This window comes from Coturnix japonica, chromosome 27, assembly GCF_001577835.2.
Source record: "Coturnix japonica isolate 7356 chromosome 27, Coturnix japonica 2.1, whole genome shotgun sequence".
NCBI lineage: Eukaryota > Metazoa > Chordata > Aves > Galliformes > Phasianidae > Coturnix > Coturnix japonica.
In genome coordinates, this window is record NC_029542.1 from 2,425,213 (window position 1) to 2,439,598 (window position 14,386).

General features: G+C 57.1%; 1 protein-coding gene across 1 annotated transcript; it reads left to right on the plus strand.

Moving 5' to 3' along the window:
* Window positions 1-661: 661 nt before the first annotated feature.
* On the plus strand, window positions 662-12,879 carry SLC4A1 (solute carrier family 4 member 1 (Diego blood group); the record flags this gene model as incomplete). Its single annotated transcript, XM_015885856.2, has 19 exons — window positions 662-732; window positions 824-918; window positions 1,686-1,759; window positions 1,909-2,083; window positions 2,170-2,305; window positions 2,395-2,539; window positions 2,794-2,872; window positions 3,674-3,858; window positions 5,019-5,229; window positions 5,319-5,522; window positions 6,585-6,733; window positions 7,226-7,420; window positions 7,898-8,065; window positions 8,161-8,250; window positions 8,332-8,498; window positions 9,106-9,359; window positions 9,445-9,614; window positions 9,698-9,871; window positions 10,990-12,879. Coding segments are annotated over 19 exons (2,823 nt in total), but the record flags the coding sequence as incomplete, so codon positions are not given.
* Between the last annotated feature and the right edge of the window lie 1,507 nt (window positions 12,880-14,386).

The following is a 14,386-nucleotide window of genomic DNA, read 5'->3' on the forward strand; positions in this document are numbered from 1 at the left end:
CGGGTGTTGCACAGATGCGTTGCACGGGCTCTAAAGTTGCACGAGGTGCAGGAACAGCAGCACTGCACGGTGCTGACCGGGCGCTGCCGACCCCATAACGCTGCCGTCCCATAACGCTGCCATCCCATAACGCTGCCGACCCCATAACGCTGCCATCCCATAACGCTGCCATCCCATAACGCTGCCGACCCCATAACGCTGCTGTCCCATAATGCTGCCGTCCCATAGGGCTGCCATCCCATAACGCTGCCATCCCATAGGGCTGCCGTTCCATAACGCTGCCGCCCCATAACGCTGCCGTCCCATAACGCTGCCGTCCCATAACGCTGCCAACCCCATAACGCTGCCATCCCATAACGCTGCCATCCCATAACGCTGCCATCCCATAACGCTGCCGTCCCATAACGCTGCCGTCCCATAACGCTGCCGTCCCATAACGCTGCCATCCCATAACGCTGCCGCCCCATAACGCTGCCGTCCCATAACGCTGCCGTCCCATAACACTGCCGTCCCATAACGCTGCCATCCCATAACGCTGCCGTCCCATAACGCTGTCGTCCCCATAGCACTGCCGTCCCATAACGCTGCCGTCCCATAACGCTGCCGTACCATAGCGCTGCCGTCCCATAACGCTGCCGTCCCATAACGCTGCTGCCCGTTGTGCACAGGGCCCGTTGGTGGCATTGGGTCCCCTCTGCGCAGGGCGAGAGCCGAGCAGTTGTCCCCGCTGCGGTGAGTCGCTCCCACTCACGGACCCCTCCCCTCCCGGACGCCCCCTCCCCTAATTCGGCCCCACGGGCGCTGAACGCGGGGTGTTTTGCAGCCGCTTTCTGCCCGGCCACCGGGGATCGTATGATGTGGACGGGAGGAGGAGCGAGGTCGGGACCCCCCCGGGCCGGGCCGGTGGCGGAGGGCAGAGTGAGTGAGAGCGGGGACGTGGGGGGGGGGGGTTTAAAGAGATAAATGCGCGACCCCCGCCCCCATCCAGGTCCCTCCGGCTCCGTGCTGGGGCACAGCGGGGTGACCGCAACCGCTTGTGGTGATCGCCCCATTGATTGAGGGTAAACAGCGCCGTGTTTGGGGTGAGGACACGAACCACTCGGGGCTGAGCGCCGTCCGGAGTGGGGCGGCTTCGTGGCGACAAGGACGGCTCGGTGCGCCCCCGTGTTGCCATAGGGGACAGCGGTGGGGACGCGCTCCCCGTCCCATAAGCAGCTTTGTCCCCATCCTAATAGGGATGGATGCGGTGTCGGCAGGACCCGGCACATCATATAGGGACCGGGGGGTCCCTGATGTGGGTCCTGTGGGGTGACGGGGTGCGGTTCGCCCCCCCCCGGGGGTTGCGGTGCTGTTTACTGTCAGCAGGAGCAAAGTGCTGCGGGGTTTATGGTGCACACAGGGCGTGGGGCCGACCCGCTGCACGCAGAGGGGCTTTATAGGGCCGGAGCATGTGGGGAGAGAGGGGGGGAGCAGGTAGGGAGGGGATGGGGACGGGGGACACCAGGCCCTTAGGTGAGGGGACGCCGTGTCCCCATCGTGGTGCAGGGGCTGGGGTTGGGGTCTGGAGCTGAGCAATGGGGCTGTCAGTGCTGGGCACTGCGGGGTGATGGGGAGGTGGGGGGGGGGACACCCTGCAGACCCCACTGGGGCTGGGCAGGACCTGCTGACACAGAACCTGCTCACAGCTCCATCAGTGACCGATGTGGACCTGGAGGCGGCGGGGAGCAGACAGCCCACGGCCCATAGGGACACACATGAGGTGGGTGCTGTGCCCATATGGACCCCCTTCCCCATCATAACAGCAATGAGACCACCTGGGAATGATGCTGGGGGGGGTCCTGGCTGCAGTGGGGTGTGTGGGCAGCATGGCCGCAGCTTTGGGCTGTGGGTGACACGTGGTGACCGCAGGGGTACGTGGAGCTGCACGAGCTGGTGCTGGACAGCAGGAAGGATCCGTGCTGGATGGAGGCCGGGCGCTGGGTGCAGCTGGAGGAGAGCATGGAGCCGGGGGGGACATGGGGCACCCACCTCCCCCTGCTCACCTACCACAGCCTGCTGGAGCTGCGCAGGGCCTTCACCAAAGGTGAGGACCCCATTATGTGCAATAGGGGATGTGGGTATGGCGATGTGATGTGCCATAACGTGGTGCCAACGCTGCCCATCCCACAGGCATCGTGCTGCTGGATGTGGCCGCCACGTCGCTGGCAGCCATTGCCAACACGCTGCTGGAGCAGCTCATCTACGAGGGGCAGCTGAAGCCGCAGCACCGCGAGGACGTTCTGCGGGCGCTGCTGCTGCAGCACAAGTACGACCCCCCCTTTATAAGTGTGTCCCCCCTTTATAAGGCCGTGTCCCCCCACATTGGGGTTGATGGTGGCTGTCGTGGCCTTGCAGGCATCCCAGTGAGGGGGAGTCGGTGTGGACGCTGCCGGCAGCGCAGCTGCAGCACTCGGATGGGGAGCAGAAGGACGCGGAGCAGCGCGCATTGCTGCGGGAGCACGGGGCCGTGGAGATGAGGGAGCTGCATGGGGCACAGCAGGCAAGTAAAGGGGGGGGGGTACAGGGAGGGACAGAGTGGGACACGAATGGGGGGGGACAGGGATCCATAGGGGTGTAGAGGGAGGCACGTATGGGACGTGCAGGGGGTGACGGGGATGGAGGGGATGGTGCAGGACCTGCAGTGCACATACAGGAGATACCTGGGGGGCTCTCGGGGGCACGCAGGGATGGAGCAGCAGGGTCAGTCCCCATGGGCTCCAGCTGACCCCTGCCCCCCCCCCTCTGCCCCCACAGAGCCCCCCCGGGGCGCAGCTCGGCCCCCAGCTCCACCAGCAGCTCCCTGAGGACACCGAGGCCACGTTGGTGCTCGTGGGTGAGTGCTGGGGGGGGGCTGTGCCCCACACTGCTGTGTGCTCACACACTGCTCCCCACACCCTCATCCCCCCCCATCTCCAGGTCCCATTCTGTGTCCCCATACCTGTCCCTGTGCCACCACGTCACTGCATCCCTGCACCTCCATTTCTCATGCCCCTATACCCCACTGCCCAACGTCCCTATATCCCCATATCCCCATGTCCCTATATCCCTATATCCCTATATCCCTATATCCCTATATCCCTATATCCCTATATCTCATTTCCCAGTGTCCCTATCCCCCTCTTCCCTACACCCTCACTTCCCCATGTCCCTATATCCCCACTTCTCAGTGTCCCTATGTTCCCATCTCCCTCTATCCCCATATTCCCACGTCCCTATGCCCCCACATCTCAGTGACCCTATATCCCCATAAATCCCCACTGTCCCTACACCCCCACTTCCCTACACCCTCACTTCCCAATGTCCCCATATCCCCACATCCCTATATCCCCACCACGTCCCTATATCTCATTTCCCCATGTCCATACACACACACTTCCCTACACCCCGACCTCCCAACATCCCTATAACCCATTCCCTCATCCCTACACCCCCACTTCCCAATATCCCTACATCCCCATGCCCCAATGTCCCTATATCTCATTTCCCAGTGGCCTTACACCCCCATTTCCCTACACCCCCCCACCCCAACATCCTTATATCCCCACACCCCAACGACCCCCCACCCCGACACCCCCCATTCCCCCTCTATCCCCACCCCCGCTCCGTGCCCCCCTGACCCCCCGTTCCTCCCCAGGCTGTGCAGGGTTCCTGGATCATCCCACCTTGGCGCTGGTTCGGCTCCGTGCGGCGCTGCCTTTGGACTCGGTGCTGGCGGTGCCGCTCCCGGTGCGTTTCGTGCTCACGGTGCTGGGTCCGGACAGTCCCCGCATCAGTTACCACGAGATCGGCCGCGCTGCAGCCACCGTCATGGCCGACCGGGTACTGCACCGTGTCCCCATGTCCCTGTGTCCCCATGTACCTACATCCCCATGTCCCACTGTGTCCCCATGTTCCCATATATCTATGTCCCCATGTCTCTATATCCCCCGTCCCTTTACATGCATGTCCCCATGTCCCTGTGTCCCCATGTACCTGCATCCCCATGTCCCACTGTGTCCCCATGTTCCCATATATCTATGTCCCCATGTCTCTATATCCCCCGTCCCTTTACATGCATGTCCCCATGTCCCCATGTCCCTGTGTCCCCATGTATCTACATCCCCAGTGTCCCACTGTGTCCCTATACCCCATCCCAGTGTCCCACTGTGTCCCCATGTCCCCATATATCTATGTCCCCATGTCTCTATATCCCCCGTCCCTTTACATGCATGTCCCCATGTCCCNATCCCCGTGTCCCACTGTGTCCCCATGTCCCCATATTCTATGTCCCCATGTCTCTATATCCCCCGTCCCTTTACATGCATGTCCCCATGTCCCTGTGTCCCCATGTATCTACATCCCCATGTCCCACTGTGTCCCCATGTCCCCATATATCTGGTCCCCATGTCTCTATATCCCTCTGTCCCTTTGCATTTCATGACCCTTGTGTCCCCATGTCCCCATGGATCTGCGTCCCCATGTCCCCATGTCCCTGTGTCCCCGTGTATCTCTGCCCTCATTACCCAGTACATCTGTGTCCCCATGTCCCCATGTATCCATATCCCCATGTCCCCATGTCCCCACATCCCTCTGCCCCCATGTCCCTGTGTCCCCATGTCCCCATATATCCATATCTCCATGTCCCAATGCACCCCTGTCCCCGTATGACTGTGTGCCCATGAACCCCTGCCCCACTGTGTCCCCATGTCCCTCTGTATGTGTCCCCATATCCCCATGTCCCCACATCTTTGTGTCCCCACACCATGTCCCCCTGCCCCTATCCCTTTGTGTCCCCCCATCAGCCCACACCCCATGGCCCCACATCCCAGTGTCACAATGTCCCATGTCCCCATTGCCCCATGCCCACACACCATTGCCCTCATCCCCTCCCTTAAAGCCCCCACACCCCCAATCCCAACCCCTCACCCCAATTTGACCCATTCCAACCCCTCAACCCCTCCCCTCTCCCACCCCCCATCTCCCCCCTCTCCACCCCACAGCTGTTCCGCCGTGACGCCTATTTATGTGGTGGTCGTGGGGAGCTGCTGGGGGGGCTGGAGAGTTTCCTGGATGCCAGCATCGTCCTGCCACCCCACGAGGTGCCCAACGAGCAGCACCTCCGTGCCCTGATCCCGCTGCAGCACCAGCTGCTCCGCCGCCGCCACCAGCACCCGGACACCGTGCACAGCCACCACGTCCCCAAAGACACCGGTACGGCCCCACTTTGGGGTCCCCATACCCCTACATCCCCCTCCCTGTCCAACATCCCTTTGGTTTCGATGCCTTCTCTGTCCATATAGAGGGTAAGGACCAGGCTCCGGATGATGACGACCCGCTGATCCGGACGGGGCGGCCGTTTGGGGGGCTGCTGAAGGACATCCGCCGCCGCTACCCCAAATACCTGAGTGACATCAGAGACGCCTTGCACAGCCAGTGTCTCGCAGCCGTTCTCTTCATCTACTTTGCTGCTCTCTCTCCTGCCATCACCTTCGGGGGCTTGTTGGGTAATGCAGGGACGTGGGGAGCTGCCCTGCGTGGGTACGGGGTCTGCTGTGCTGTCATAGGGACCCCTGCATCCCCATCCCCCAATGGCCCCACATCTGCATGTCCCCATGTCCCAATATCACGTCTTCATTCCCCCTGTGTCCCCACGTCCCCCATGTCCCCATGTTCTTGTGTCCCCATGCCCATGTCCTCCCTGCATGGCCCCACATCTACATGTCCCCATTCCCCCCATATCCCTGTGCCCCCATGTCCCCATATCCCCATATCCCTGGTGCCCCCATGTCCCCATATCCCTGTGTCCCCATGTCCCCATATCCCTGTGCCCTTATGTCCCCATATCCATGTGTCCCCATGTCCCCATATCCCTGTGCCCTTATGTCCCCATGTCCCCATATCCCTGTGCCCCCATCTCCATGTCCCCATATCCCCATATCCCTGTGCTGCCCTTATGTCCCCATATCCTGTGCCCCCATGGCCCCAGGGTATCCTGTTGCCCTTGAATGAATCCCCATATCCCTGTGCCCCCATGTCCCCATATCCCTGTGCCCTTATGTCCCCATATCCCTGTGCCCCCATGTCCCCATATCCCTGTGCCTCCATATGCTCATGCCCCTGTGGCTCCAGGGCCCTCATATCCCCATCCCATGTCCCTACGTCCCTGTCTCCCATGTCCTCATGTCCCCATGCCCCAGTGGCCCATATCCCCATGTCCTCATATCCATATGTCCCCATATCCCCATGTCCCCACATCCCCACACCTCACTGTCCCATGCCCCCATGTCCTCATATCCCCCTATTCACACACCCCATGTCCCTGTGTCCTCATGTCCCTGTATCTCCACGCCCCAATATTCCACATCCCCATACCTTCACGCCCCACATCCCCACACCCACAATGTCCCTGTGTCCCTATATCCCCATTCCCCAGTATCCCACGTCCCCACATACACAGCACCCCCAGGACCCTACAGCCTTCTATCTGCACTGAGCATTTTAGGGTTGGGGGGGTGTCTCCTTCTCCATCCCCCCCCCCCCATCATGGCCTGGCTGTGCCCCCCCAGGTGAGAAGACCCGTGGGATGATGGGGGTGTCGGAGCTGCTGGTCTCCACCTGTGTGCAGTGTCTGCTGTTCTGCCTGCTGGGTGCGCAGCCCCTGCTCGTCATCGGCTTCTCGGGGCCGCTGCTGGTCTTTGAGGAGGCTTTCTTCTCGGTGGGACCCCAAACTTGGGGGGCCAAGGGGGGGGGGCACCTTGGGAGGACGATTTGGGGGGGGCATAAGTGTGATGTCAGGTAGGGGGGTGGCACTTTGGGGTGGTACAAAGGGAGAGGTGCTTTGGGGTGACACTTATGGGGTGACACTTATGGGGTGACACTTATGGGGTGACACTTATGGGGTGGCATAGATGTGATGATCCATAGGGGGATGGCGCCTTTGGGGTGGCACAGGGCTGATGTCACATAGGGGGGTGGCACTTTTAGGATGGCAATGATGGGGTGGCACATTTGGGGTGGCACAGATGTGATGACCCATAGGGGGGATGGCACTTTTGGGATGGCATTTTGGGGGTGGCACCTTTGGGATGGCACATAATGACACTTTGGGGATGGCATATATGGAGCAGCACACAGGGGATGGCACACAGGAGGTGTGGGGCACCCCACATTGCCGTGGGGCTGATGGGGCCGTGTCCTTTGGTGGCAGTTCTGCGAGGCACAAGGCCTGGAGTACATCGTGGGCCGGGTGTGGATCGGCTTCTGGCTCATCCTGCTGGTGCTGGTGGTGGTGGCCTGCGAGGGCAGCGTCCTGGTGCGTTACCTGTCCCGATACACGCAGGAGATCTTCTCCTTCCTCATCTCCCTCATCTTCATCTATGAGACATTCGCCAAGCTGGTCACGGTGAGGGGGGGTCCCATAGGGACAGAGAGAGCAGTGGGGTGCAGCAGGGGTGGAGATGTGGGGTGAAGTGGGATGGAGCTGTGGGGTGCAGAAAGGATGGAGATGTGGGTTGTAGAAGGGATGGAGATGTGGGATGCAGTGGGGTGGAGCTGTGGGATGGGATGGAGATGTGGGGTGCAGTGGGATGGACCCATGGGGTACAGTGGGATGTAGGGCTATGGGATGCAGAAGGGATGGAGCTGTGGGGTGGGATGGAGATGTGAGGTGCAGTGGAATGGAGCCGTGGGGTATGGTGAGATGTGGGGCTATGGGGTGCAGCAGGGATGGAGCTGTGGGATGGACCCATGGGGTACAGTGGGATGGATCCATGGGGTACGGTGGGATGGAGATGTGGGGTACAGTGGGATGTAGGGCTATGGGGTGCAGACAGGGATGTATGTGGGGTCGTCCCATCCCAACCTTCTCTCCCACCCCCAGATCTTCAGGGCTCACCCGCTGCAGCGGAGGTACAACGGGAAGGACACCGTGGACCCGTCAGAGCCCCAACCCAACACGGCGCTGCTGTCCCTCGTCCTCATGGCCGGCACCTTCTTCCTCGCCCTTTTCCTCCGTAAATTCAAGAACAGCGCGTTCCTGCCCGGCACGGTGGGTTTGGGGGGGGGTTGGGTTTTGTCACCCCTGGGGTGTGTGTGTGGGGGTCCCATTGGCTGGAGGGGGGGCTCAGTGTGGTGTCCATGCAGATCCGGCGCCTGATCGGGGACTTTGGGGTGCCCATCTCCATCTTCATCATGGCTCTGGCTGATTTCTTCATTGAGGACACCTACACACAGGTATTGGGGTGTCCCTGTGGGTGGGTGGGGGGCACAAGGTGACTCTGGCCAACCTGATGTTCCATCTCTGCTCCTGTGCAGAAACTGAAGGTGCCCCGAGGGCTGGAGGTGACCAACGCCACCGCCCGGGGTTGGTTCATCCACCCCATGGGCAACAACACCCCCTTCCCCATCTGGATGATGTTTGCTTCTGTAGTCCCAGCCCTGCTGGTCTTCATCCTCATCTTCCTCGAGACACAGATCACCACGTGAGGATGGAGGGGGCGGGTTGGGATCCCACACTGTCCTCCTCTCTGCCCCCACCCCACCCCATCCCCATCCCCTCCCTGTCCCCACTACAACCTCCATCCTCATCCCCTCCCTATCCCCATTACAACCTCCATCCCCATCCCATTGCTGTCCCCATTACAACCTCCATCCCCATTCACTCCCTATCCCCACGACAACCTCCATCCTCATCCTCTCCCTGTTCCCATTACAACCTCCATCTCCATCCCATTGCTGTCCCCATTACAACCTCCATCCCCTCCCTATCCCCATTACAACCTCCATCCCCATCCCCTCCCTGTCCCCATTACAACCTGCATCCCCATCCCCATCCTCTCCCGATCCCCATTACAGCCTCCATCCCCATCCCCTCCCTGTCCCCATTACAGCCTCCAACCCCATCCCATTGCTGTCCCCATTGCTGACCCCATTGCTGTCCCATTGCTGTCCCCATTACAACCTCCATCCCCATCCTCTCCCCATTACAACCTCCATCCCCATCCCATTGCTGTCCCCATTACAACCTCCATCCCCATCCCTTTGCTGTCCCCATCCTCAACCCTCCATGCATCCCCTCCATCCCCACAGCCTCATCGTCAGCAAACCGGAGCGGAAGCTGGTGAAGGGCTCAGGGTTCCACCTGGACCTGCTGCTGATCGTGGCCATGGGTGGCATTGCTGCCCTGTTTGGCATGCCCTGGCTGAGTGCTACCACGGTGCGCACCATCACACACGCCAACGCTCTGACCGTCATGAGCAAAAGCTCGGGGCCGGGGGAGAAGCCCAAGATCCAGGAGGTGAAGGAGCAGCGCGTCACCGGGCTGCTGGTGGCCGTGCTGATCGGTGAGAGGGATGGGGATGGGTGTAATAGGGTTTAAGGGAGGTTGGACCCGTCCCTGTGGTGCCCGCTGACCCTACATCCCACCAGGCGTCTCCATCCTGATGGAGCCCATCCTGAAGTTCATCCCGCTGTCTGTGCTCTTCGGCATCTTCCTCTACATGGGCGTCACTTCGCTCATTGGCATCCAGCTCTTTGATCGCATCCTGCTGTTGCTGATGCCCCCCAAGTACCACCCCAAGGAGCCCTATGTCACCAGGGTGAGGCAGCCCTTCTTTGGGGCACCCTGCAGCCCTATTCCTTACCAGGCTCTGAGCCCCCCTGACCCCTCTCTGTGCCGCAGGTGAAGACGTGGCGGATGCACATCTTCACCCTGACTCAGATCCTGATGCTGGCGCTGCTCTGGGGGGTGAAAGCCAGCCCGGCATCGCTGGCGCTGCCCTTCGTCCTCGTCCTCACGGTGCCGCTGCGGCGGCTCCTGCTGCCCCGCATCTTCAGCGACATCGAGCTCAAATGCGTGCGTGCCCACCCACCCCCACCTCCCATCCTCCCCATCCCTGTTCCCACCCTTGTCTTTGTCCTCATCTCCCTCCCTGTTCTTGATGTGTCCTCCCACCGCCAACATGTCCCCATCCCATCCCCATCTCTGTCTCCACCCCGTTCACCATTTCCATCCTGATCCTCTTCCTGGCCCCATTATGATTGCCATCTCCATCCACCCCCATCCACCTCCATCGCCGTCACTGCCCATTCTCATTTTTGACCCCTCATTATCTCCTCCCTGTCCCCATCCCTGTCCCATCTCCATCAAATCCATCATCTCCATCTCCACCCCCAACCCCATCATCTCCAACTCCATTTCACCTCCATCTCCATCATCTCCATCTCCAACTCCATCTCCACCTTCATCTCCATCTCCATCATCTCCATCTGCATCTCCCTAATCTCCATCTCCAACTCCATCTCCATCATCTCTATCTCCATTTCCATCTCTATTGTCTCCATATCAATCATCTCCATCTCCAACTCCATCTTTTCTTTCATCATCTCCATCTCTGTTTCCATCTCTATCATCTCTTTCTCCATCATCTCCAACTCCAACATCTTCATCTCTGTTTCCATCTCTATCGTCTCCATCTCCTCCACCTCCATCTCCATCGTCTCCAACTCCAACATCTCCATCTCTGTTTTCATCTCTTTCATCTCCAACTCCACCTCCAACTCCATCTCCTCCATCTTCACCTCCATCATCTCCATCTCTACCATCTCCATCTCCATCTTCGCCTCCATCATCTCCATCTCCAACTCCAACACCTTCATCTCCATTTCCATCCCTACCATCTCCATCTCCACCTCCATCTCCACCACCTCCACCATCTCCACCTCCATCTCCACCACCTCCACCATCTCCATCCCCATCCCAACCTCCGTCCTATCCCCAACCCATCCCATCCCATCCCATCCCATCCCATCCCATCCCATCCCATCCCATCCCATCCCATCCCATCCCATCCCATCCCATCCGTCCTGACACCTCANATCCCATCCCATCCCATCCCATCCCATCCCATCCCATCCCATCCCATCCCATCCCATCCCATCCCATCCGTCCTGACACCTCATCTCCCCCCACAGCTGGACACGGACGACGCGGTGGCGACATTTGAAGAGACGGAGGGCCAGGATGTGTACAACGAGGTGCAGATGCCCAGCTAAGGGCCCCACCGTGCCCCCACCCACATGTACATCCACCATCACCCCCCATTGCCACGTTCTGCCCACAGCATCCCGCTATGCTGCCCAGCATCCCGGGGTAGGGATGTTACCAGCCCAGCACAGGGGGTAGGGGTTTGTAATGCAGAGAAATGCTGCAAAAACACTGAAAAAAAAGCAAAAAAAAATAGGCAAAAAAATAGGCAAAAAAAAAAGGGATGCTTCTGCAGGGAAAAGCCAATGCTTGTGCAGGTAGAGCTTGCTGAAAACTGAGGGAAATAGCAGGGAAAAAATAGGATAATAATGATGCAAAAAGCACTTAGAAGCAGCAGCCGCCGCCAGGAGCCATGTGTACATTGCTGCTCACCACGGGGGGCTGTAACTTATTGCTAAGGGCCGCGTGTGTGTGTACATAGAGCTGAGCAATGAGGGTATGGAGACTGAGCGGGACCAGCGCCGGGCAGGGACTGCGGGCACCGAGTGCGTGTGTGTGTGTGTGTGTCTGTCTGGGTGTCTGTCTGTGTCCGTCCGTCCTGCTGCGGGTGTTGCTCGATGCGCTGGTGCCGTCCCGTTGGGTTTTAGCATTTCAATTCAACCCATGTAGCTCTGAAGGGATTTTTCCCCGCCATGACAACTGCTTGATGCCCATCGCCTGCCCCAAACCCATCCCCAATGGGATATCCCAAAGCCATTCCAATAGGATCACTCCCAAACCCATTCCCAATGGGATATCCCAAAGCCATTGCAATGGATCACTCCCAAACCCATTCCCAATGGGATATCCCAAAGCCATTGCAATGGGATCACTCTCAAACCCATCCCCAATGGGATATCCCAAAGCCATTGCAGTGGATCACTTCCAAACCCATTCCCAATGGGATATCCCAAAGCCATTCCAATAGGATCACTCCCAAACCCATCCCCAATGGGATATCCCAAAGCCACTGCAATGGGATCACTCCCAAACCCATCTTCAATGGGAACCCCCAAAGCCATTGCAATGGGATCACTCCCAAAGCCATTCCAATAGGATCACTCCCAAACCCATTCCCAATGGGATATCCCAAAGCCATTCCAATGGGATCATCCCTGAACCCATCCCCAAGGGGAGATCCCAAAGCCATTGCAATAGGATCACTCCCAAACCCATTCCAATAGGATCACTCCCAAACCCATCCCCAATGGGAACCCCAAAAGCCATTCCAATCACTCCCAAACCCATTCCAGATGGGATATCCCAAAGCCATTGCAATGGGATCATCCCTGAACCCATCCCCAATGGGAGATCCCAAAGCCATTCCAATAGGATCACTCCCAAACCCATCCCCAATGGGAACCCCCAAAGCCATTGCAATGGGATCACTCCCAAACCCATTCCAAATGGAATATCCCAAATCCATTGCAATGGGTTCACCCCCAAACCCATCCCCAATGGGAACCCCCAAAGCCATTCCAATAGGATCACTCCCAAACCCATCCCAATGGGAACCCCAAAAGCCATTCCAATCACTCCCAAACCCATTCCAGATGGGATATCCCAAAGCCATTGCAATGGGATCACCCCCAAACCCATTCCCAATGGGATATCCCAAAGCCATTGCAATGGGATCACTCCCAAAATCATTACCAAGGGGATCTCCTCAACTTATTCCTAATGGGATATCCCAAACCCATTCCCATTTGGATCTCCCAAACCCATTCCCAATGGGGTCACTCCCAAACCACCTCCAGTGCCTTGGGGTCGTTTTTACCACTGATGTGTCTGAAATAAACGATGGTGCGTGCTTTGTTTGAGCTTCTCCTCCCGACCCACCTCCATCTCAGGCTTTAATAAAGATATTAATGACAACGGGACGGCAGTGGGGCCGCTCCTTCTGATGGGTCCCTACCAGAGACCCCGTGACCCCATAGGATGCCCATTGCCACCACCCCAAATGTCCCCATGGGATGTTCATTGCCATCATCCCAAATGAACCCATAGGATGCCCATTGCCACCAAGAGAAGCAACCCTATAAGACGAACCGATAAGGGAAATGCACTAATAAATGCCCCTATGACTTGATAAGAGAAATGACCCTATAGGGTGAATTGATAAGAAGAACGATCCTATAAGATGAACTGATAAGGGAAACACACCGATAAATGCCCATATAAGATGAATTGATAAGAGAAGTGACCCTATAAGATGAGCTGATAAGAGAAATGCACCAATAAATACCCATATAAGATGAACTGATAAGGGAAACGACCCTATAAGATGAATTGATAAAAGCAACCCTATAAGATGAGCTGATAAGGGAATAGCACCAATAAATGCCCCTATAAGATGAGTTGGTGAGAGAAGTGACCCTATAAGATGAATTGGTAAGAGAAACAACCCTATAAATGAGCTGATAAGGGAAACACAGAAATAAATGCCCCTATAAGATAAACTGATAAGAGAAATGACCCTATAAGATGACTTGATAAGGGAAACGACCCTCTAAGATGAATTGATAAGGGAAATGCACCAATAAATGCCCCTATAAGATGAGTTGATAAGAGAAGTGACCCTATAAGATAAATTGATAAGAGAAACAACCCTACAAGACGAGCTGATAAGGGAAACACACCAATAAATGCCCCTATAAGATGAATAGATAAGGGAAATGACCCTCTAAGACTGGAAATTGATAAGAGAAATGCACCAATGAAATGCCCCTATAGAGAAATGAGAGACCGACGCCTTATAGTGATGAGTTGATAAGCGAAACACACCAATAAATTGCCCCTATAATAGATGTAATAATCAAGGGAAACGACCCTCTTAAATAATTGATAAGGGGAAGATGCAGGCCAATGAAATGCCCCTAATGTTTCCCCACCCCACCCCCCCCCCACCACCAAACCCTCCATCGATGATATATGAGATAACGACGCTATATGATGAGTTGATAAGGGAAACAGCCAGATGAATGCCTATATAGATTGAATTGATAAGGAGAAAAAGACCCTAAACAATCTAGTAATGAATGATAAGAGAAACATACCCTATGTCAAGACGAGCTGATAAGGGAAACAGCATCCAATGCAATGCCCTATGAGTTGTAATAGAACGTGACCTATAAGATGTAGCTGATAAGGGAAAACGGTACCTAGTAAGATGAATTGATTAGGGGAAACACACAATCAAGTTGCCCTATAATGGACGTAGTTTGGTGAGAGAAGTGACCCTACAAGATAAATTTGATTAACGAGAGACCGACCCTATAAGATGAATTGCATAAGAGAAACGATACCTATATAGACAAACCATAGGAAGGGACACCAATAAATGCC